Source organism: Delphinus delphis, chromosome 14 (genome assembly GCF_949987515.2).
Source record: "Delphinus delphis chromosome 14, mDelDel1.2, whole genome shotgun sequence".
In the NCBI taxonomy this organism is placed as follows: domain Eukaryota; kingdom Metazoa; phylum Chordata; class Mammalia; order Artiodactyla; family Delphinidae; genus Delphinus; species Delphinus delphis.
Window position 1 is genome coordinate 50,307,893 of NC_082696.1, and position 25,426 is coordinate 50,333,318.

The 25,426-nt window shown below is 37.0% G+C and overlaps 1 protein-coding gene across 5 annotated transcripts in view; it reads right to left on the bottom strand.

Annotated features, from left to right (window-relative positions):
- Positions 1–25,426, bottom strand: part of AFG1L (AFG1 like ATPase) — a 216,239-nt gene that overhangs the window by 27,763 nt on the left and 163,050 nt on the right. For all 5 annotated transcript variants that reach the window (XM_060030135.2, XM_060030136.2, XM_060030133.2 and 2 more), the window contains 2 exons: positions 15,500–15,570; positions 15,143–15,243 (listed from right to left, as the gene is read on the bottom strand). In XM_060030135.2, the coding sequence (XP_059886118.1) occupies positions 15,143–15,243; positions 15,500–15,570 (172 nt within the window). The remainder of the gene's footprint in view (positions 1–15,142; positions 15,244–15,499; positions 15,571–25,426) is intronic.

Below are 25,426 nucleotides of genomic sequence, written 5' to 3' on the forward strand. Positions count from 1 at the left end.
CAAATAATGTTGCTTACCATCTGGTTCTACAAGAATGAAGTCACTAGCCAAGGTAGTCACTGACCATTAACACACCCTGAAAGGAGTTCAGGGTGGAGATCAGGAAGGAGACACTCTATGCTCTGGGAAAACTGGCAGAACAGGCCTGCACATAGATATTTTCAGATAGATTTTACTCAGTTTCTTGCATCTTCTCATACTTAGAAAAGCACTAAAATCATTAATGGAGACATCTGCTCCTCATGACTAGCAGCAACCTTGACGTATGCTTGATTGCATGCATCCTCTTTGCCAGAATCGTATATATACTGATCTACCCCTTACCTCTTTGGAGCAGTTCCTCAGAGCTATCTGAGAGGTTGTCTCCTGGGCTATAGTCCTCAGTAAGTCCCCAAATAAAACTGAACTCACAGTTCTCACGTTGTGCTTTTTTTTCTAGTCCACACCCTAAAATACGTGGAAATCTTATGATTTCTTAACACTATACCTCACTTCTAGTTTTTTTCTCAAAATCTTTTGCCTGACTCCACAGTATCTTCACAAGTTATTTTAAGAAACAAAACAGTATATTCTAATAATTCTCAAACTTTTTTCTATAAAATACATCTCAAAGTAATAATATATCTAGTGAGATGTACCTTATTGAATATTCTAACTAGCAATGTAGTAATTATTAACTACTTTAATTAATTACTTTAATTAATTATTAATTATAATTCTGAGTAACTGATCTAATCTAGGGGAAGGTACTATGGAGTATATCAAATCATGTACTTTATGATGAGAACAGAAAAACTTAAAAATTACAGATCAAACAATTACTTGATTAAAACATTTTTCTATTTAAAAAAAATCAAGCCAGTTGGAGGTTAGCATTAGAAAAGCCATCAGTGTTAAAGCTTTTTTAAAAATCAAGCAAGTACTTTTAAAGTGTTTTATAGTCATGTTAATTGATTGGCCTAGATTTTCTCAACCCTTTACCCATCATCTCATTGTATAGGTCTTCTGTTTAGAGAACTATTCCCAATAATTATTTAGGGCTGTGATACATGTGTTATTAAAAGCCAAGTGAGATCACGTACTTTAAATTCTTTTTTAAAACTCTCATTTTACAAAGTTAATGACCACTTTAATTTTTTTTTTTTTTTTTTTTTGGCTGTGTTGGGTCTTCGTTGCCGCCCTTGGGCTTTCTCTAGTTGTGGCGAGCAGGGGCTACTCTTCATTGCAGTGTGCCATCTTCTCATTGCAGTGGCTTCTCTTGTTGCAGAGCATGGGCTCTATGTGCGTGGGCTTCAGTAGTTGTGGCTCGCAGGCTCTAGAGTGCAGCCTCAGTAGTTGTGGCACACGGGCTTAGTTGCTCCACGGCATGTGGGATCTTCCCAGACCAGGGCTCGAACCTGTGTCCCTTGCATTGGCAGGTGGATTCTTAATCACTGCACCACCAGGTAAGTCCAATGACCACTTCAATTTTTAAAGTTTTAATTCATACTTCTTAATCATTGTCTGAGCAGACAGACACATTCCTCCCAAAGACCAAAGCAACTATTAAATATTAGTTTGTCATGCCTTCCTAGAGTAGAAGAGGTCTTGAGAGGAATATGAGGAGTTGCGCCTACTACTAGCTCTGATTCTCAAAATAATTTTATTCCTAAGAAAGAGGACATGTTGAAGGTATACAGTTCTTAGCACACTGACTCTTCCCTTGAGGTCCCCTGGGAATTCTGAGGCAACTTCTCCCCATTATAGGGACTGGATACATTTTTTTTTTAATTATTGGAGTATAGTTGCTTTACAATGTTGTGTTAGTTTCTGCTGTACAGCAAAGTGAATCAGCTATATGTATACATATATCCCCTCTTTTTTAGATTTCCTTCCCATTTAGGTCACTACAGAGCATTGAGTAGAGTTCCCTGTGCTATACCGAAGGTTCTCATTAGTTATCTGTTTTATACATAGTAGTGTATATATGTCAATCCCAGTCTCCCAGTTCATCCCACCCACCCCCTTCCCCGCCTTGGTATCCATAAGTTTGTTCTCTCCTTCTGCTTCTGTGTCTCTATTTCTGCTTTGCAAATAAGTTCATCTGTACCATTTTTCTAGATTCCACATATAAGCAATATTACATGATAGTTGTTTTTCTCTGACTTACTTCACTCTGTATGACAAATACATTTTTAAATCGTTTCAGTTAGCAGCACAACATAAATATATTCAAGAAAATGAAAGCAAATTTTCTCCCTTAGAGAAGCTTCAGGCAGCTGAGTCTGAGAAGTCAATGGCCTGCAGAGCTTAAAATTTTTGTTGCCATATTCGCTGCATCAGCTAAGGAGCTGTTCTCACCCCAGTTTGGGAACAGAAGCTGAGCAAGACTACTCAGACTCACAATGAGTCCTGCGACAGAAAACTTCCCATGTGAAGAAACTTGGAAGGCACTCTCTCCACCCAGCTTTTCTCCATTCCTTCAGATTCTTCTCATCTCCCTTTTTATCATGGAAATGACCACAATTATTTTAAGTGGCCACAGTTTTCTAACTTCTAATCTAGCCCCCTTTTTTTTTAAATATAAAATTTATTTATTTACTTATTGGCTGCGTTGGGTCTTCGTTGCTGAGCGTGGGCTTTCTCTAGTTGCGGCGAGCAGGGGCTACTCTTCGTTGCAGTGTGCGGGCTCCTCGCTGCAATGGCTTCTCTTGTTGCAGAGTACGGGCTTCTAGGCATGCAGGCTTCAGTAGTTGCAGCACGCTGGCTCAGTAGTTGTGGCTCACAGGCTCTAAAGCACAGACTCAGTAGTTGTGGCACACGGGCTTAGTGCTCCGTGGCATGTGGGATCTTCCCAGACCAGGGCTCGAACCCGTGTCCCCTGCATTGGCAGGCGGATCCTTAACCACTGACCCACTAGGGAAGTCCTAATCTAGCCCCTTTTTAATGGGCATTTCTCTTAAAGTCCTTTTTCCTTTAAAATAATAAAACACAAAAAACATAACAATTTTAACCCAATATATAGTTATTTCCCTGGAAGAGACAAATCATCATCAACAATTAGTAAAAACTGATCCTTCAGTCTAACTTCTAACCTTATAGAGAATTCTTTTTCTTTCATTTACAGAATTTCAGGATAATTATGTAAATTCAGGTTAAAAGTTACTTGTATAGGGCTTCCCTAGTGGCGCAGTGGTTGAGAGTCCACCTGCCGATGCAGGGGACACGGGTTCGTGCCCCAGTCCGGGAAGATCCCACATACCGTGGAGCGGCTGGGCCCGTGAGCCATGGCCGCTGAGGCTGTGCGTCCAGAGCCTGTGCTCCGCAACGGGAGAGGCCACAACAGTGAGAGGCCCACGTACCGCAAAAAAAAAAAAAAGTTACTTGTATACACCTTAACTTTTTCAATCAAATTATGGTATAGGTCTATTATGAGGTTTTATCCCAAAAACCTTCTTTATAATTCAGAGGACCAATATGAAACAGCTGGATCCAAGATGTATGTTGAAATTTGACATCTTACTGCATATGTCCTATATTCCTTCTCACACATTTAACTGTACCCCTCAAACTGGCACAGCAAGGCAAGCATGGGTTTGTAGGGAGGATTCAGGATTAGTTGAATGGTTAGATAAGATGGCTTTCAAGGTGCCTTTCTACACCAAGACTATGACTCTTTAGCTTAAGGGCTGACTAGGAATGAGGACAGGGAAAGACTAAGGACAGAAAGACTTAGGACTCATTTTTGACATTGGATTCACATTCTACCCTTCAAGAATCTGACCCATTCTCTACTAAGCTCTTTGCTACCTCACTTCTGCCCTACGTGTTCCCTATGCTTTAGCCAGGCTAGCAGACTGCCTTATTTGCACATGGTATTACCAGAGGTCAGAATATTTGGGAAAAGGACACACACGGATCAGCAATGCTACCAGAACGGTTTTGCTGCTGGGAAGGTAAAGGGCTAAGGAGATTCCTGGGCTGCCTCAGCTCTGGTGATTAATGCCCTTACTCCCTGATGCTAATCACCACCATTGGCATCCAAACACCATCAGCCTTGACTCTTGGCCAAATAGTAGAGATAAAAGCTATTCAACCTTTAGTATTTACTGAGAGTGTACCAAGTACACAAACCAGAAGTAGTTCCCAATCAGTGGTTTCATTTGGAATACATGAAATGAAATAGAGACAGAACAGAGAAAGAGAAGGGAAACGTCTTTTAGCAACTCCCCCAAGGATTCTATTCGATACAGTTCGAAGTCTAACAATATACAAACTAATATGATATAATAAAGACTAATAGACAGTTGAAAGCCAAAACACATATCTGATGGATCTCCATTCCTTGAATACTAAGAACCAAAGAAGAAAGCTAATGAACAAAAAGTTGATAATGAACAATGTATACACCCATGCATCTGCATCAACTGGTATATTTTTCTGCTCAGACTTCTTACAAACACACCTGGCTACCTGTCATTATTTTTAAGACACAAATAACAAACTACTCTTGCAAACAGTTACTTGTGAGCACAGTTATCAGTTGAGGAAACAATTTTCTGCAGGTGTAAAAATTACATTTCTCAATAAGAAAAATTTAGGTATAGTCAGTTTACTCGTTAAGCCTTTAGAATTTAGTTTTGGCCTGCTTTCTTTGAATAGGGTACTTTCGTTTTAGGTCCACAGAAATTTAACTCTAAAGAAAGTAGTTCTCAAACTTTTTGGTTTCAGGACCCCCTAGCACTCTTAAAAATTACTGAGGAACCCATGAGCTTTTGCTTATGTGGGTTATATCTCCCAATAGTTACTGTATTAGAAATAAAAACTGAGAAAATTTTAAAATATTTATTAATTTATTTAAAAAACAATGATAAAACCATTATATTCAACCCATAAAATTAACAGAAATAACATTTTTATGAAAATAATTATATTTCTAAAATGAAAATAGTAAGAAGAGTAGCATTGTTTTATACTTTTGGCAAATCTCTTTAATGTCTGGCATAACAGAAGATGGTAGAATTCTCATACCTGCTTCTACAGTCAAACTATTGTGATATGTTGCTTTGGTTGAATCATATAAGAAAATCTAGCCTCACACAAATATGTAGTTGGAAAAGGGAAAAGTTTTTTTTTTTTTTTGTGGTACACGGGCCTCTCACTGCCGCGGCCCCTCCCGTTGCGAAGCACAGGCTCCGGACGCACAGGCCCAGCAGCCATGGCTCACGGGCCCAGCTGCTCTGCGGCATGTGGGATCCTCCCGGACCGGGGCACGAACCCGTGTCCCCTGCATCGGCAGGCGGACTCTCAACTACTGCACCACGAGGGAAGCCCAGGGAAAAGTATTTTAACAGTCTTGTTAGATAATTGTGGATTTTCTTCTTTGCTGCCACATGAAAACTCAACAAGAACTTCCTTCCAAAGAGCTCACTATGGAAAGAGGGGGAAAAGAATAACTTTATAGTGGAGACAAACACTACCTCAGACAAGTGTGATCAAGGTTAACATCAACAGTGATAAGTCATGTTGATAATAAGTACCCTTGATATGATCTGATGAAAATAGCACTTAACCTCTGTGATCTTCCTCCCAAAGCCCACAATTCCAGTCAAATCATGAGAAAAACATCAGACAAATCCCATTTGAGGGACAATCTACAAAATAAATGACGAGTATTCCTCAAAACTGTCAGGGTCATCAAAAACAAGGCAAGTCTGAGAAACTGTCACTACCAAGAGGAATCTAAGGAGGCAAGATAACTAAAGGTAATGTGGTATCCTGGAACAGAAAAAGGATACTGGGTAAAACTAAGAAAGTGTGAATAATATATGGACTTTAGTTAATCATATCAATATTGGTTCATTAATTGTAATGAATATACCATACTAATGTAAGATGTTAATAATAGGGGAAGTTGGATTTGGGAGTATATGGAAACTCTCAGGACTACCTTCTCAATTTTTCTGTAAGCTTAAAACTTCTAAAATATAGTCTATTTAAAATTTTTTAAAAACTTGATAAGAAGTAATTTTTTAAATAATTGTTGCGATGTAGAGTCTGAAACAATATTTGTGTATTTTTTAAATTCTGTTATATTAAAATCCATTATTAGTCTTTCTTGCATTTTAAATAGACCTTCGTCATGCATGATTTTGTAAGAGTATGCATTGGTTATTGGAAAATATTCATTCAAAGAGTAATGCATATCTTCTAAATGTTGATACATTTAATTATACAATACCAAAACTTAGCATTTGTTAATATCACCATCAATCTCATCAGAAAAAAATACTTAAGAATTGGGAAGAGGTGCCAAGTTCATGGTGGCAGCAACAAGTTTTCCAAAATTCTATTGTTTACTTGTTTGCTCAAATTTTTATCATTGGCAACAAATACTTGTAGTTGTTTTCTTAAAGTGACAGTTTTATCAATACTTTGTTCATTTTCAAGAAAATGTCTGTCAAACACTATGAGAAAATGTCTGCCAAACCTGAATAACTGTAGTCTATCTGTCACTTATTCTTCCAAGTGAAAATGGTGTTCCAAGAAAAAAGTGACTAGTTTAGCTAGCAACTCAAACAATTGCATAAGTGCTTTTCCTAAAGACAGCCACTGTATTTGGTACATAGCAGAAGAGCTTTATGTGTACTTCCTTCATGACAGTGAGTATTAAAAAGACATGTTCTTAAAAAAAAAAAAAAAAAAAAGACATGTTCTCAGGGCTTCCCTGGTGGCGCAGTGATTAAGAATCCGATTGCCAATGTAGGCGACAAAGGTTCGAGCCCTGGTCTGGGAAGATCCCAAATGCTGCGGAGCAACTAAGCCCATGCGCCACAACTACTGAGCCTACACTCTAGAGCCCGCGAGCCACAACTACTGAAGCCTGCACGCCTAGAGCCCGTGCTCCGCAACAAGAGATGCCACTGCAATGAGAAGCCCGCACACCACAACGAAGCATAGCCCCCCGCTCGCCGCAACTAGAGAAAGCCCGCGCGCAGCAACGAAGACCCAATGTAGCCAAAAAATAAATAAATATTTTTTTAAAAGAAAACATAAAAAGACATATTCTCAAGGGTTGAGATTTAACAATATTAATCATTTTTAATTACTGCTTCTTCAAGGACATTTTAAAGTGGAACTGTAAGTATTCTTCATGGGCAATGAAGAATATAACATGGTTTGGTGCCATTGCCTTGATTCATGCTAAAGCACCAGCAGTTTTATCCACCATTGCTTTTGCACCATTACTGCAAATGTTACCACAGTGGAAAAGGCAAACAGTATCCTAGTATTATTATACAGAGTTTTGACCTCCAGGACCTCTGAAAGGGTTTCAGGACCCCTAGATGCCTAAGAACTGCACTTCAAAAACCACTGACTTAAGTGATGACATTTCTGACTTCTCCATTACCCTCTGATTGAGCCAAGTAACTATGTCAAGGAAAGGAAAGGAATCCCTAAAGCTCATGTCATGTCTGGAGAAATGAATCTGCCTCACTTTCCTTTACCATGCCTCTGATATGGAGGTAATGACAGGGAACAAAGACCACCCAAACATATTCTCTTTTACCCTCCCATAGTTCTCTAAAGCAGGGCTTCCCAACCTTTTTAATATCATGGCCAGGAGAAAAAAATGATAATATTTTCACTAAGGAGTAAAGGAATGAGGCTGCCTAAGGCTTGAGGTCCCTGTCCTGGAGGCACAGGCCCTATATTGCCTTCAGGAGGATGGAGGGGTCAGTAGCTGGGCCCATTCCCAGTGGGCATGCCAAGGCATATGAATTGGACAGTTCTGCACTAAGGTTCTAGCAGAGAGGTGGGTCTCTCAGACTGGAGGATATCTTGTTCCCCAGCCAGCTTCACGCTTTATAAAGGGCTCAAAGCTTAGCTCAGATGTGGGAATTCACAAAGTATCTGATTGTACTTCATGGTAGAACCAGAATTATATTAAAGGTTTGATGTAGAACTTTTCCAGAACATTTTCAGATATACTGTAGTGATTAAGAGCACAGAATCTGACTCCTAGACTACCAAGGAGTTCAAGTCCTGGCTCTGCCACTTACTCGCTATGCGATCTTGGGAAAGTAACTTAACATCTTGGTGCCTCAATTTCTCCACCTATAAATGGGGACAATAATAGTACCTACCTATTGTAAGTATAAAATGAATTAATACATATAAAGTACTTAGAACGATGCCTGATACATGGTAATATTGCTATTATTACTATGCAGGTGCTATAGGGTCTCCTAATTGAGACTGCTTCTCTGAGCATGACAGTGTTGAATTGTTGATTTGCAGAGAATAAGAATCCCATAGATAACAAAAGATTAGATGTTAACCTGCTGGATTCCAGATCTGAGGAACTGTGCTTGGTGCTGGGAGGGGTACAGGTGTGAGAAGAGGGTAATAGCCCAGGCCTTTTTAGCTTTACTTATGGCATACGTCAAGGGTTTAGAGTTTAAACCTCCTTTAACCTATTAAGATACTAATAGATAAGTTTCTACCTAATATATATGTCTATAAATATATCATTTTTTCTTGGAAAGGGCCATGGTTCAAAAATAATGGTTATAGGCTATCAACCCATCCACTCCTTGCCGAAGGTGTTTTTCATGATAATGTCAGGATGGGTGGTTGGGTGAGTCTCAGACTTCAAGAGCCTCCCAGAAATCTAGAAGGGCAGTCCAATGCTGGGACTGTCCCAGACACACTAGATGCCTGCTTCTTTACCTTCAGCTGGATGTACCTTCTTCTTTACTGAATGGCTTGTGGCAGCTATTTAGCCTGGCTCATAATATCATTATAACTAATGAAGAGTTTTAGGCTACATCTGAAAGTACAATGATTTTAAGAGTCCTCTTCATGCAAAGTGTTCTATATCTGAATTGCCATAGTTATAAGGTTGCAAAGAAATGCAAAATCATCATAACAAGAAAATAGTTACAAATAAACTGACCACTTAGAAATGTAGCCCTTCCAGAAATAACAAAGATCAGAGTGGAAATAATAAAATAGAGACTACAAAGACAATAGAAAAGATCAATAAAACTAAGAGTCAGTTCTTTGAAAACATAAAATTGACAGACCTTTAGCTAGATTCCCAAGAGAAAAAGAGAGAGGACTCAAATAACTAACATCAGAAATTAAAGAGGAGATGTTACAATTGATACCACAGGAATACAAAGGATAAAAGAGACTATTATGTGTTCATAGTAGCACTATTCACAATAGCCAAAACATAGAAACAACCTAAATGTCCATCGACAGATGAATGGATAAAGATGATGTGGTACATATATACAATGGAATATTACTCAGCCAGAAAAAGGAACGAAATAATGCCACTTGCAGAAACATGGATGCAACTAGAGATTATCATACTAAGTGAAGTCAGAAACACAAATACCATATGCTATCACTTATATGTGGAATCTAAAATATGGCACAAATGAACGTATCTACAAAATAGAAACAGACTCACAGACATAAAGAATAGACTTGTGGTTGCCAAGGGGGAGGGGGTGGGGGCTGGAAGGACTGGGAGTGTGGGAATAGCAGATGTAAACTATTATATATAGGATGGATAAACAACAAGGTCCTACTGTATAGCACAGGGAACTATATTCAATATCCTGTGATAAACCACAGTGGAAAAGAATATTAAAAAAAAAATGTCTGTATGTGCATAACTGAGTCACTCTGCTGTACAGCAGAGACTGGCACAACATCGTTAATCAACTATATTTCAATTAAAATTAAATTTAAAAAAAAGAGACTCATGAACAATTATATACCCACAAATTTGACAACCTGGAGGAAATAGATAAATTCCTAGAAGCATACAACATACCAAGACTGAATTGTGAAAAAATAGAAAATTTAGCAGTGAAATTGAACAAATAATCAAAAACCTCCCAAGAAACAAAAGTCCAGGACCAGACAGCTTCACTGGTGAATTCTACCAAACATTCAAAGAAGAATTAACACCAATACTTCCCAAACTCTTCTAAAAAACAGAAGCAGTAATACATTCCAAATACATTTTATGAGTCCAGCATTACCCTGATACCAAAACCAGACAAGGATACCACAAGAAAAGAAAATTACAGGCCAATATCCCTGCTGAACATAGATGCAAAAATCCCCAACAAAATACTAGCAAACCAAGTTCAACAATACATTAAAAGGATCACACGCAATATTAAAATGGGATTTATTCCAGTGATACAAGGATGGTTCAACATATGCAAATCAATCTGACACACCACATTAATGAAATGAAGGATAAAAATCATTTAATCATCTCAATAGATGCAGAAAAAGCATTTGACAAAATTCAACATCATTTATAATAAAAACTTTAAACAAAGTAGATACAGAGGTAATGTACCTCAACATAATAAAGGCCATATGTAACAAGCCCACAGCTAACATCAGACTCTACAGTAAAAAGCTAAAAGCTTTTCCTTTCAGATCAAGAACAACACAAAGATGCCCACTCTCAGCACTTTAATTCAACATAGTATTGGAAGCCCTAGCCAGAGCAATTAGGCAAGAAGAAGAAATAAAATGCATCCAAATTGAAGGGAAGAAGTAAGACTGTCACTGTTTGCAGATGACATATTATATGTAGAATACCCTAAAGACTCCACCAAAAAAACTATTAGAACTAATAAAAAGAATTCAGTAAAGTCACAGAATACAAAATCATATACAAAATTTGTTGTGTTTCTATACACTAACAACCAACTATCAGAAAGAGAAATTAAGAAAACAATCCCATTTACAATTGCAACAAAAAGAATAAAATGCCTGAGAATAAATTTAACTAAGGAAGTGAAACACCTATATACTGAAAACTACAAGAGATTAATGAAAGAAATTAAACATACAAATAAATGAAAGGATAGTCCATGCTCATGGATTAGAAGAATATTATTAAAATGTCCATACTACCCAAAGCAATTATAGATTCAATGCAATCCCTATCAAAATTCCAGTGCTATTTTTCACAAAAATAAAACAAACAATCCTAAAATTTATATGGAACCACAGAATATCCTGAATCGCCAAAGGAATACTGAGAAAGAACAGGCCTGGAAGCATCATGCTCCCTGATTTCAAACTATATTAGAAAGCTATAGTAACCAAAACAGCATGGTATTGGCATAAAAACAGATGCAAAGATCAATACAACAGAATAGAGAACCCAGAAATGAATCCATATATATGGTCAATTAATTTATGACAAAGGAGCCAAGAATATACAATAGGGAAAGGACAGTCTCTTCAATAAATGGTGGTGTGAAAACTGGACAGTCATATGCAGAAGAATGAAACTCGATCACTATCTTACACCATACACAAAAATTAACTCAAAATGGATTAAAAAATTGAACATAAGACCTGAAACCATAAAACTCTTAGAAGAAAACACAGGCAGTAAGCTCCTTGACCTAGGCCTTGGTGATGACTCTTTGAATCTGACACCAAAAACAAAAGCAAAAAAGCAAAAATAAAGCAGGAATACATCAGACTAAAAAGCTTCTGCCCAGCAAAGGAAACCATCAACAAAATGAAAAGGCAACCTATTGAATGGAAGAAAATATCTGCAAATCATATATCTGATAAGGGGTTAACATCCAAAACATATGAAGAACTCATCCAATTTAATAGCAAAAAAAAAAAAAATCCAATTAGAAATGAGCAGATGGGACTTCCCTGGTGGCGCAGTGGTTAAGAATCCGCCTGCCAATGCAGGGGACAAGGGTTCGAGCCCTGGTGTGGGAAGATCCCACACGCCACAGAGCAACTAAGTCCGTGTGCCACAACTACTGAGCCTGTGCTCTAGAGCCTGTGAGCCACAACTACTGAAGCCCACACGCCTAGAGCCCGTGCTCCACAGAAAAGAGAAGCCACTGCAATGAGAAGCCCGTGCACCGCAACGAAGAGTAGCCCCCTCGCTGCAACTAGAGAAAGCCTGTGTGCAGCAACGATGCAGCCAAAAATTAATTAATTAAAAATAAAAATGGGCGGATGATCTGAATAGATATTGTTCCAAAGAAAACACAGACGCCCAACAGATACATGAAGAGATGTTTAACATCACTAATCCTCAGGGAAATGCAATCCAAATTCACAGTGAGATATCACCTCACACCATTTAGAATGGCTATTATCAAAAAGACAAGAAATAACAAGCGTTGGTAAGGATGTGGAGAAAAGGGAACACTTGTGCGCTGTTGGTATGACTGTAAATTGGTACAGACACTATGGAGAATAGTATGCAGGTTCCTCAAAATATTAAATATAGATATGATCTAGCAATTCCACTTCTGAGTATTTATCTAAAGAAAACAAAAACACTAACTTGAAGAGATATATGCACCACATGTTCACTGCAGCATTATTTACAATAGCCAAGACATGGAAACAACTTAAGTATCCATCAATGGATGAAAGCAAGTGTGGTATATCTATATACTGTAATATTATTCAGCCATAAAAAAAAAAAAAAGAAATCTTGCCACTTGCAACAACATGAATGGACCTTGAGGGCATTATGCTAAATGAAATAAGTTAGAGAGAGAAAGACAAATACTGTATTGTCTCACTTATATGTGGAATCTAAAAAAATGAAAACAAAAAAACAAGCTCATACATACAGAGAGCAGATTGGTAGTTGCCAGAGGTGGGGGTTGGGGGGTGGGAGAAATGGGTGAAAGGGGTCAAAAGGTACAAACTTTTAGTTATAAAATAAATAAGTCATGGGGGTATAATGTATAGCATGGTAGCTATAATTAATAATATTGTATTACAGACTTGAAAATTGCTTAGAAGATAGATCTTAAAAGTTCTCATCACAAGAAAAAAATTTTTTGCAATTATATAAGGTGACTGATGTTAACTAGATTTATTGTGGTGATCATTTTGCAATGTATACAAGTACTGAATCATTATGTTGTACACCTGAAACTAATATAATGTTATAGGTCAATTACACCTCAATTTTTAAAATGTAACCCTTCCTCAAACTTCCATCACAGCTTAATACTAGTACTTAATCCAACCTATCATATCAATGTTTAATGTCAGTCATCCAGTCTGACGTAGTAAACATCCTACAATTACAATATGGATATAAAGCAAACCTATCCATGCAAAGCCACTGAGAAATGAAGATCTGGCTAACTGAAGAAGAAAAAAACTCAACAAGGATAATGACAACATAAAAACTTTAAAAGAAAAAAAAAATTTAAAAGAAAGTAACTGAAATATTCATGAATTAAAACAGGACTTCGAAAAAACAGATGATATCCTTAAACGTTTTTATAAACATGATTTTCCATGTACTCGAACAACCAATCATGAAGTGTAGGATATACTAGTTTATCATCCTAAAATTTTGTCAAGGAAGTTATGCCAAAAATAAATAGTAATTTGTTCACTATTTATTTTAGGAATTTAGTTCTTAGTTGTTATTATAGTCCATATTTTTGTCAAATAAGATAAAAACATCTATTTTTATAAGTATTATCTTAATTTTTCAAGATAAAGTCCCAATCAATCTTCTTCCTCACTACCCCGATACAGTAGACTATGAAGATATTGGTCTCTGATTAGTGGCTTTTTCCTGGTACTAAGTCTCCTGAAATAATGAGCACATAAAAAATAGAGATAAATACTCAGTAGCTGCTCCAAGAGACCACCTTTGCCTTACCACCTCAAGACACAACAGGTCTGTCCTTCCCCTTTCCTCACTAGGTCCCCTTCTATGGAAGTGGGGGTAGCTTCTCAGATATATAAGATTTTTCTCAAGTGGCAAAGTAAGTAAAACTTAAATGGAAGCCTTAATAAAATTATGTCTGAAGATATTAGGTTATTAGGACCTTGATGAGATAGATGCAATAGAAGTGTGAAGCGTCCGTATCGCACAGAATAACCTTTACAACCAGAGACTGACATTATCACCTTGTCAGAGGATTCTAATTCATCCTAGTCCTTATTGGTCTTGAAGTGCTTTATTTCTGTGATAGCATTTGTAGATTGGATTCTCTCTCTGGTTTGAAAATTACAAATTTAGAAGTAATGAAGTCACTAGTTTTTAAGAAAAGTGGTCATAAAATGGCTAGCAGGTATAAAAAATACTTTCTCTTCCCCCTGAAAAACAATTCTTTTTTAGCTACATAAAATTCAAGATAAATCAGAGAGACTAGTTGAAATGATAATTTATACGTAATTGAGGTATTATGCTTAAAGATATATGTAACTGGCTTTGTTTTTCTCAAGTTTTACAGTCAATTGAATACCCATTGAGTACTGAGAATTCCCAGAGCTTTTAAAAGACAGAAATCAGGGCTTCCCTGGTGGCGCAGTGGTTGAGAGTCTGCCTGCCAATGCAGGGGATGCGGGTTCGTGCCCTGGTCCCAGAAGATCCCACATGCCGCGGAACGGCTGGGCCCGTGAGCCATGGCCACTGAGCCTGCGCGTCTGGAGCCTGTGCTCCACGACGGGAGAGGCCACAATAGTAAAAGGCCCGCATACCGCAAAAAAAAAAAAAAAAAAAAGACAGAATTCATATCTATAATTAATCTGTAATCAACATCTTTCTCATTTATATGAACATATATGTATATTTTTTTTCTCTGTTGGATATATTGTTATATAACATAGATGTCACAGTTATAAAAATTCACTTTCTTTGACCTTGGCCCAAATAGGTCAGATATTATGACAATAACAGATGAGCCATAAGAACAAGGAATGGAAATTCTTTTATGTCATACCTCCTTGGATCATGGTATTATTACTTCATCTTCCTTTCCCCTGGTACTAACCTCACCTCATTTTTAAAAAAAATTTTCTTATGTTTGACTTTTACAAAATATCCCTAAAGCTGATTTTAGTTTTGCTTCCAGCAATAGCTGACAGTTCTCTCTGTTTCTAATTTTGTTTTCGAGCCCTTCTAAGAGTAAATTTCATGCCAGTATCTATAAAAAGCACATGGGTATATACACATGAGTATTTCTCTTAATGAGACTTTTAAATCGGTTCTGACTCTGTGAATTGTATTTTAAAATCTGAAACAGGAAGAGAGGAAAATATGAAGTATTTTAACATGTGAAAAGGCCAATGAGTCTGAACATGTCTGGATACTCACTCTCTCACACAGCTCTTCAAATGTGCAGTCGGCAATGGTTCCACAGGCTTTATTCAGCCGCAGCTCTCTGCCTTGCACTTTTAGAATCCTTGGTCTAGTTACTATGGGAACATGAACAAAGACTCAATCTTGTCTGGATAATTACTATAAAATTCATCTCTTACAGATAGGAAATGCATAGCTTGATGAATAATAGCACATGATTCAACACATAAATTAGACAAAATGCTGATACAATGACTGCCACTTGAGTGTGGCATCAACCCATATACAGCAATGGAACTTATTAATTGGTCAGTGGAGATTGGGCATTGTGTTCTAAATGTATTCTCTTTCAAGAGAAATTAACTTACGTACAATCATTTTGTTTCTGAGCCAGCTCATCAAACAACTTATCCATGACAGCCTCCACATCAGCTTCACTTGTGCTACAGTGAAAAGAATAATAGAATATGAAATTAATAACACTTGAAGCCAACATCAAACAGCTGCCTGAGCCTGCTTAGCTTTTTGCCCATAAAAAAAAAAGAACAGGATGTTATGCTCTAAATACAAACATCAGATTTAGAATACACTTAAAAGCAGAGAATATTAACTCTCAGGTAGATGATTCTGCCTTATTTGCATACACTGAAAGACTTCTGTGCTTCTGGCTGTTTTCAGTAATGAGACGATACAGGCAGAGTAAATCCATTAATACTATGTGTACACAATGAGAAGAAAGGCTTCTGGCTCTCTCTTGCATGCAAAACAAGAGCAAATAGACAAGGCAGTCAAGCATCCAGCAAAGTATCCTTTGAAATCTCTACTGCGAGGGTACATGTGAAATTAAATACTGAATCTGCCTTTTAAAAAAATCAAGCCAAGCCACTGACTGAGAGGATCAAACATGCAGAATCAAATTACCAGCTTCAAAATACCAACTTGATCTGCACATCAATAACTTTATCAGACTTTGAGTATAAGGACGATTATAGACCACACAGTTTCTCTCAAAAGTGTCCTTGTCGGAAACTCAAGAAAACTCTCTCCTTCTGTGATGCCCACCATTGCAGCTACTATGAAGTTAGTCTCGACAAAGAATCCTTTGTATTCTAATTAGAAATCACCATATGGTTTAGGGAACCCACATACACAAATGTGATAATACTATGGCTTTTTTTCCTCTCACTTTTTTTTTTTTAAAAGAAAGGACTGATAAATTAACAGTCAATAAAATAAAAATAACTGACAGAAGAAATAAACGTCGTTAAAAAAACAACTTCAAGTTAAAATATAAGTTTACTTCAACTCTATATATAAACTTATACAGGATGACCTGCCAATATGCTTAATTTTGACACACAAATCACTCTTATCTAGGAGTGGAAGAAATTAACCTCTATTCTGGACATCGGTCTTAATAAAGTCTTACTGAAAACTAATATGATAAATTATTTTTCTTTAGATTAAGCTTAAACTAAACCAAAATAATTTCTCCCTTGAGATAATTATCAGGTGGCAAGCATTTAACACATAAGCACCTAATTCTTCAAATGTTCTACAGTAAAAGCACACAGTCATTATGAAGGGTTTGGAACTATCACATTTCAAGTAATAACCACTCCACCTCAAGGATCTTAAAAATATCATTTGCAATGGTTGGCTTTGCAGGGGAATGCTATTTGACTTATATAAAGGCTTGTATGATATTTGAATAGAGCTGTATTAATGTAATAAAATTACACTACAGAAAGAGTGATTATAGAGACTAAACAATTTTAAAGTACAAAGAAATCATACAAGCCAATGTAAATGTCAATGCCCACACCAAGCACATGTATGTTTAGATGGCTTTGCCAACATCATTCATAGGAATTCATTTGGAATCATCTCCACCTTGCAATGGAGATGAACACGCATACAACTGATGGAGAAGGGAGCTACTTTTTAAGGGATACATAAAGAAGAAAGCAATGTCAGCCACCCAGGACATCTGCTGGCTTTCAGAAAGTTAACCTGTCCTTAGGTTAGGCATGTTACCTAATAGAGGGGGAGAACTGAATTCTGAAAAATAACTAAAATAGAAGACAGTCACGTTTCTCAAAGCATATTTGGTTAACAAACAATTGCTTATAAACTTCCTCAGTGGTGATTTCTTTGTTATTCTGTGCTCAAATATACTATAATATTAAAATATGGCTCACTAGACTTTAGTTAGGCCACATCTATGAAATTGCTATATGTGATTTCATTTACAGTGAAATTATATGTGAAATGATAAAATTATTTTTATTATAATAGTACCTTATAAGAATTCTATTATATTATCATAAAAAGTTACTCAGGGACTTCCCTGGTGGAGCAGTGGTTAAGAATCCGCCTTCCAATGCAGGGGACACAGGTTCGAGCCCTGGTCCGGGAAGATCCCACATGCCGCAGAGCAACTAACCCTGTGTGCCACAACTACTGAGCCTGCGAGCCACAACTACTGAGCCTGCACGCCTAGAGCCTGTGCTCCGCAACAAGAGGAGCCACCGCAATGAGAAGTCCGCACACTGCAAAGAAGAGTAGCCCCGGCTCGCCACAACTAGGGAAAACCCACAAGCAGCAACAAAGACCCAACAAGACCCAATGCAACCAAAAATAAATTAATTAATTAATTTAAAAAGAAGTTACTCAGAAGTTACAACATGTAAAATAAAAAAAAATTATTGGTGTAAAGTGGCCTAAAAATAAACATTCATAAAAGCATTTTATGTAGCTCGCAACTGAACAGACTGTTATCTATCTAAGCCAAATTGCACTTGACCTCAGGGAGTAAGAAGCTCTACTGACCTGCTGGGGGACAGAAACCTTATTTGCATATTGTCTTAAAAGCAGGAGGGGCTAGTGTGTTATTTTGGTTTTATCAGATGTATCTATATTGATATAAAATAAATAATGATGCTATGAAAGAAATCATTACCAGAAATGAATATATTCATAATCCCTTAATAGTAACTTAGAAGAAAACACTAGTCTTCTCACACTCCACTCAGACTTCAGACTTCCCTACTTAAGAGGATCCATCAATCAGAACTCATTAATTTTTTTAAGAACAAAAATTAGACTAGTAAAAAAGAGAAATTAAAAGTTACCTGTCTATACTGGCCTAAAAGATACAGAGTTTCACTTAATATTCAGGTTCATATCTGGTTTAAACTTCTTTGACTATGTTTTTTAATTCTAGTAAAAAATTTGGATGATTCTGAACTTTTTCAATGTGTCACATGGAATAAAAAAAAGCTATCATTTGTTGAGCAACTATTATGTAGCAGTTAATTTACCTAAACCATATCCACCTTACCATGTAGTATGTATTATCATGTTTTTACTGAAGAGAAAACTGAAACTCAGAATTAAGTCATTTTATCTAAGATCTGAATACATAAAAATTTAAATTTTCTGTATAACAGAAAATATTACAAATAAAATGTACACATCAAATTGGGAAGCATAGTGGCAACATTTATGGCATACGACTAATATTTTCAATGTATTAAAAACGCCAACATATAAAAAATTGAATACCCCAATAGAAAAACTGTGAAAGGACCTGAACAGGCAAATTGCGTTAAAAAAAACAGCTCAGTAGGCAAAAAGCATGTGTAAAGTGTTTCATTCTTACTAGTGATAAAAATGCAATGTAAAATCATGAGAGGCCATACTTTTATCTAAACTGGCAGAGATAAGGCAAAAGATAAAATAGCTGGAGCAAGCATAGGTAAGGGGAAAAAGAACCCTCTTATGTACCACGGGGAGGAATGTAAAACTGGTTACAAGAGTTCAAGGTAACCAGATAGTATGTAATAAAAGTATTAAAAACATGCATATCATATCACCCAGCTATTCCACCCATAGGAATCTCACTTATGGAAATAATAATGTTTAACGACTCCAAGGGTGTTCACTGTGACACTGCTAACATCAAAAAAGTGAAAAAGAACCTAAATGTCCAATAATGGGGAATTTGAAGTACATTTGGATACACCCATACAATGGATCATTATGCACTTTTTGCATTGTGCAATGTTTCCCTCTTGTCCTGGAATTGTAATTAAGGCTCAAAGTTGATGGACAGAAGTGCTGAGTACACTCAGATTTCTAAAGAGAACCACCAATAAGCCACCAATAACTGGATCCAGACTCCTGCCCCTGTGGTTAAATAATGAGAAGAACCAGCCCTATTCCAAATGCCACCCTCCTCCACAATCCCCCCTATTCCCCACACCACAGTGTCTTTCTAAGGAGGGGAAAGAGGATCAGGAATCACTGGCTTTTGTGTCTAGTATTTGTGATAAGAACCTTTTCCCTCCCTTCCCCTTAGGAAAGAAGAGGGTGATTTACCCTCCCCAAAAAACAAGTGATGAGGGAAAGTGATTCTTAGAGAAGTACTTGGAAAGATTAGGGAAGCCTGGAAGAAGAAAAGACTAGCATTGCTTTCCTTAGTTGGATGAACAGGACCTTAGTAGATTGAGAAATCAGAAGGTGGGAGGTGGGGTACTGAGCCAAGATAAAGCAATCCAGTCCTCACCACAAACTCCCCAAAGGTTTGGCACTACTAGATATACTCAAAAATGCAGGTGAGGGGTCAGGCTGGAAACACAGGCATTGTTTGAAAATAAGACAAAGGCAGTTCCTTAGATTCTCTCCTTTCACCTGGACAGCCAGACTCCTATAATTGCTCCACTCCAGCTGAAACTGGTAAGTTTACTGTCTGGGACACTTTTAACATTGAGAAAGGGTGAGAGACACCGTACTACAATTCTGCAAAGTAAACAGTGAAACCAACAGTCCTTACCTCTTCAGCATCCAGAACCCTACCAGTCCAGGAAGCTTCCATCCCAAGAAGTAGACAGAAAAATTGGAGGAAACTCAATAGCCAAAAAAAAAAAAAAAAAAGACCTGCAGATACTGACATTTGGGGGTTCTTCATTGGAAAACCTGACCTGCCACCTTATCTAGTGAAGCCCACCAATCAATAAAACCCTATCTATGCACATAGAACTTCTAATCGGCTTTTCAGTGCTTCATTCTTGTGAATGGACAACAAATATTTCTAGGCATTTAAGGAAATCCTCTAGGATAAAAGATAAAAATCACAATAAAGAAGTAGAGAAAAGGATCTTGGAGGAAGGAAAGAAAAAAATACAGAGACCAAAAGGGGAAAAATACACTCTAATATGCCTATTATTATATAGGCATATTGCACTGCATAAATGCTATAAACAAAAAGGACAATTTGGGCATAAGAAAGAACTCTGAATATGACTGCTAAATAAAAAATTTAGGGAAAAAGGTTGAAGTAATCTTTCAGAAAATAGAGCAGAAAGACAAAAAGATGGAAAATAAAAGAGAATAAAAGAATTAGAAGATAAATCCAGAAGGTTCAATATCTAACCAGGAGGTGTTCTAAAGACTATTGGCGGGGGGGAGGAATTATCAAAGAAAGAAAGAAAATTAAATTTCTTAGAACTGAAGGACATGATTTTCTAAATTGAAAGAGTCCCAGCACAAAGAATGGGGGAAAAGGTCCATTCTAAGGCACATTATTATGAAGTTTCAGGAAACTAGAAATAAAGAAAGAATATCCTAACAACTTCAGAAGGGAAAAACAGGTCAAATACAAAAGATCAAGAAACTTTCACATCGAACTTTGCAACAGCAATAATGGAAACGTGAAGATAATGGCATAGTGCCTAAAAGTTTTGAAGGGAACATTATTGTCAAACTATCCATGCCCAGTCAAACTATTAATCAAGTAAAATAAGGACATTTTTGGACAAATGAGCCCTCAAAAAATATATTTCCCATGCAGTCTTCTCAAGAAGATAGTAGAAATTGTGCTCTATCAGAACAGGGAGAAGAGTTATGCTCCTAGTAGGGCAAACTAAGCTCTGCCCTAGCTGACTCTCCTGCTGATGGGCAGCTGTAAACTCTGCACAAAGTACAGAAACAGGTAACCTGAAGGCACTGGAAAGTGAACAGAAGCAGGCAGATTCTAGAAGAAGCTGACACTTGGGAGAAGTGTTACTCATTTTTACAGCTTTTTCAGACTAAAGACAATAAAATCAGTACTGCTCAGGGCAACTAAAATTCTAACAGAAAACCTACAGTCCTTATGGCATGAAGAACCAGAGGAGAGTTGCAGGTAATCACACAGCTGAAAAATCGGGGAATTCCAGAAAAAGTGTTTCCAAATTCCCAAAAGATATTAATCTGGAAAATTCCTGAAATCCTAAGTAGTTCTGTATTTATCATAATACTTTATGTGTTCTCAAATAATGTGCCCATAATAATAAACAGTGAACCATTTTTCTATTATAGGATTATACTAAAAGTTTCAGCAGTTTTCTGTCCAAAAAACTCCATAATAATAATAAATTCATGGCTTATCACTAGTGTAAGTCAATATACTATGACAAGATTATGTATTTCAGTAACATGTTAGAATGATCTCTACCTGATAAAGACTTATGATAGTAGAAAACATTAGAAGGAAACATTAACACAAAATAAATGCTAAATAAAATTATTTTAAAATTTAAATACATCAGAAGTTTAATATGTGAAAGTCACCATTTTTAACGTTTTTATTATTTCTTAAAGGTTTTTAAAACACGAAGTATTAATTACCGAATCTGATAGTCCTGACCTTTGCTGGTTAACAAATATTCCAGACATAGGAAAGTGTCTTTCATTTTGCACTGACATTGATCAAATCAATGACAGTGTGTCCTAAATCATTTTCAAATTGGATATTAGGGTACATATTGCTTCATATAAACTCATTTCCTTTATTAGCAAGTGTCTGGCTTTGTTTACTCAATATTATGTGAGATTCATCCATGTATGTAGAAGTAGTTTGTTTATTTTTGTTTCTGTACAGTAATATCCTATTGCATGAAAATACCACAGTTTATTATCATTCTACTGTTGATGAGTGTATTAGTCTGCTAGGGCTGCCACAAATGAATATCACAAACTGGTGGCTTAAACAACAAAAATTTATTTTATCACAGTTCTGGAGGCTGGAAGTCTTAAGATCAAGGTGTCAGCAGGTTTGATTTCTTTTGAGATTTATCTCCTTGGCTTGCAGGTAGCCATCTTATTGCTGTGTCCTCACATGGTCTTTCCTCTGGTGTCTCTTCCTCTTCTTATAAGGACACCAGTCCTATGAGATTAGGGTTCCACCCATATGACCCCATTTAATTAATTACCTCCTTAAAGGCCCTATCCCCAAATACAGTCCCACTGGGGGTTGGGGCTTCACCTATGAATTTTGGGGGAACACAATTCAGTCCCTAATGATGAACATTTGTGTAGTTTATAGTTTGGGGCCACTGTGAATAGTTCTACTGTGAACATTCTAGTACATGCCTTTTGGTAAACTCATGTATACATGTTTGCTGGGTATATAACTAGGAGTAGAATTGCTATTCATAGGGTATATCTACATTCAGCTTAGTAGATACTGCCAAGCAGTTTTCCAAAAGAGTTGTAGCAATTTACTCTCTCACTTGCAGTGTACAAGAAATTCTACTTGTTCCACATCCTTGCCAATACTTTGTATTTTCCATCTCTTCCATTTTAGTGATTATGGTGAAGGCATGATAAATAATTTTAATCTAAGTTGCTGCAAATCATTTTTGGAAATGGAATAAAAATACAATCAATGCAAGTTAATCCAGAAGCATTTTCTTGGTAAAATGTCACTATGATATACATGAAAATTTGTAAATCTATTCTTAAAAACACCTAAGGGGCTTCCCTGGTGGCGCAGTGGTTGAGAGTCCGCCTGCCGATGCAGGGGACACGGGTTCGTGCCCCGGTCCGGGAGGATCCCACATGCCGCGGAGCGGCTGGGCCCGTGAGCCATGGCCGCTGAGCCTGCGCGTCCGGAGCCTGTGCTCCACAACGGGAGAGGCCACAACAGTGAGAGGCCCGCGTACCGCAAAAAAAAAAAAAAAAAAAAAAACACCTAAGATCTCTGGACTTTTTTAAGTAGGAAATTTCAAGAATGCAACTTTATTGTAAAAATTTCAGCCAGAGAAAATGCCTTTAACTTCAAAATGGGGCTGGTGGTGGTGGTGGTGATTCACTTATAATGGAGTAAAACTAGAGTGACAGCAGTGAGTCTGCAACTCCAGGGCTCTCTTGTCAGTTTTCCAGTGAAACTATTTAAAAAGACAGCAGCATTACCTTACACTAAAAATCTATACCCAGAAATACAACCATGTCTGTGAAACTCTAAAAAGGGATGAGGGTCAGCTAGTTTCAAAAAAAAAAAATCAAGTTTGGAACATACAACCCAAGGTTGGCAACAGGTATATTCAGAAAACGAATGTACAAAAACCACAAAAGGATATAGATTATACAAAAATACAGTGATTATAATTATCACATTATAATTATAAACATAACTGAAAATTATAAACATACTTGAAAAATATTTCAGCCTAACCAATAAAACTGAGGGGGGGATAAAGCCTGGTAGTCAAAGGCAGTTGCATGGAAAAGCTACAGCCTAAAGAGGGCACTAAATTAAACATGATTTTTTAATGTAAAAGGGGAGATAAATTCAGAGTTTTCTTCTGGGGCTACAAGAATATCATGTCACATGGATGGAAGAACATGTTCTGCTTAGCTTTGTGTAGTTCAATTTTAACCACAGAGCCATATCTTAAGGAAGAGTGCCTTGAGTAGCATCCAAATGATCAGGAAAAAATACAGGAATTAAGCTTAGATGCTTAGATGTATCCCCTTTTCTCTCATGAGGGGAGACAGAAACATAAGCTCCTACAAGTGAGTAGGGATAAAGAATTTAAGGGACTTTAATTCTGGGTAACTGCCCCACCAGTTGGATGCTATGTAGAGCAGATAAGATGCAAAATAAAAAACAAATATCATATATTAACGCATATATGTGGAATCTGAAAAAACTGGTATAGATGATCTTATTTACAAAGCAGAAAAAGAGACAGAGATGTAGAGAACAAACGTATGGATACCAAGGGGACCGGTATCCATGAATACCGGATGATGAATTGGGAGACTGGGATTGACATATAAACACTATTGATACTATGTATAAAATAGATAACTAAAGAGAACATACTGCATAGCACAGGGAACTCTACTCAATGCTCTGTGGTGACCTAAGTGAGAAGGAAATCCAAAAAAGAGGGGATATATGTATACGTATAGCTGATTCACCTTGCGGTACAGTAGAAACTAACACAACATTGTAAAGCAACTATACTCCAATAAAAATTAAAAAAAAAAAAGAAAATAATCTGCTCACAGATAATCAAAAGGTGACCATGGTAAGAGAATTAAAAGTCATTCTGAAGAAGAAGCAGAATCACTCTTTTCAAATGCTTTTTGTTGGGGGGCAGAGTGTGAGGGGCCCAAGCAGAGCACAGACTCTTTTTCCTTTGTTCTAAATGCTCTGGGTAAAATCCACCCATTTCATTGCTTCTGTCACCTTTTGTTAAGCTCAGAAACTGCACTGGAGGGGCAAGTTTCCATTTTCTGTTGAGTAGAACTACTCTGTCTTTAAGTCAGAAAAGCCCTGGAATCGACCACTGTTTCGTTGCCAGGAAATTTGGCATAGGAATCCTGGAGTACAGTACCCTGGATTAAAAGCCTGACTGCTTCGGAAGTATAAGAATCATGATTTATTATTCCATAATAAATTAGTAAACGGAGAGGAAAGTAATCAGTCATTTCAATTTTGAGAAAATTTCTATAGCTGAAATAAGGCATTCAACATAAGACTTACACTCAAGAAATAGAATATGTCAAAAAAGACCTTATTGTTGCTGAATCATTTGAAATTCTCTACAAAAATTCCAAAACAAGTGGAGGTTTCTAGAAGAGGGTCACACATGAATTTAAATGGAAATTAATTTCTTCAAGAACCTCCTACTTCATTAGGATTGACTCAGAGGAACAGAATGCTACCCACACTTTACCCCTTTATCCCCTTTTATAAATCAACAGCTTGTTAAGGTATCAACAAGTAGAATAGGGTTGGCTTTCCTTGGTCCCTCTCTCTCCATGTTCTCTATTCCAGAGAGCCAAAGTTGATTCAACGAGGGAGAAATTTCCCCTTCCTCTTAGAGTTCTTGTGCCAAACTTCCCTGGCAGTGAGCCTTCTCACTCTACTGATTCCTTGTGCATTCATGCTGTACAGCTCTTTGTGCTCATACCAAACATAATCTGGGGCTGGAGGCAGGTCTAAGATTAAGTTGGTTTATA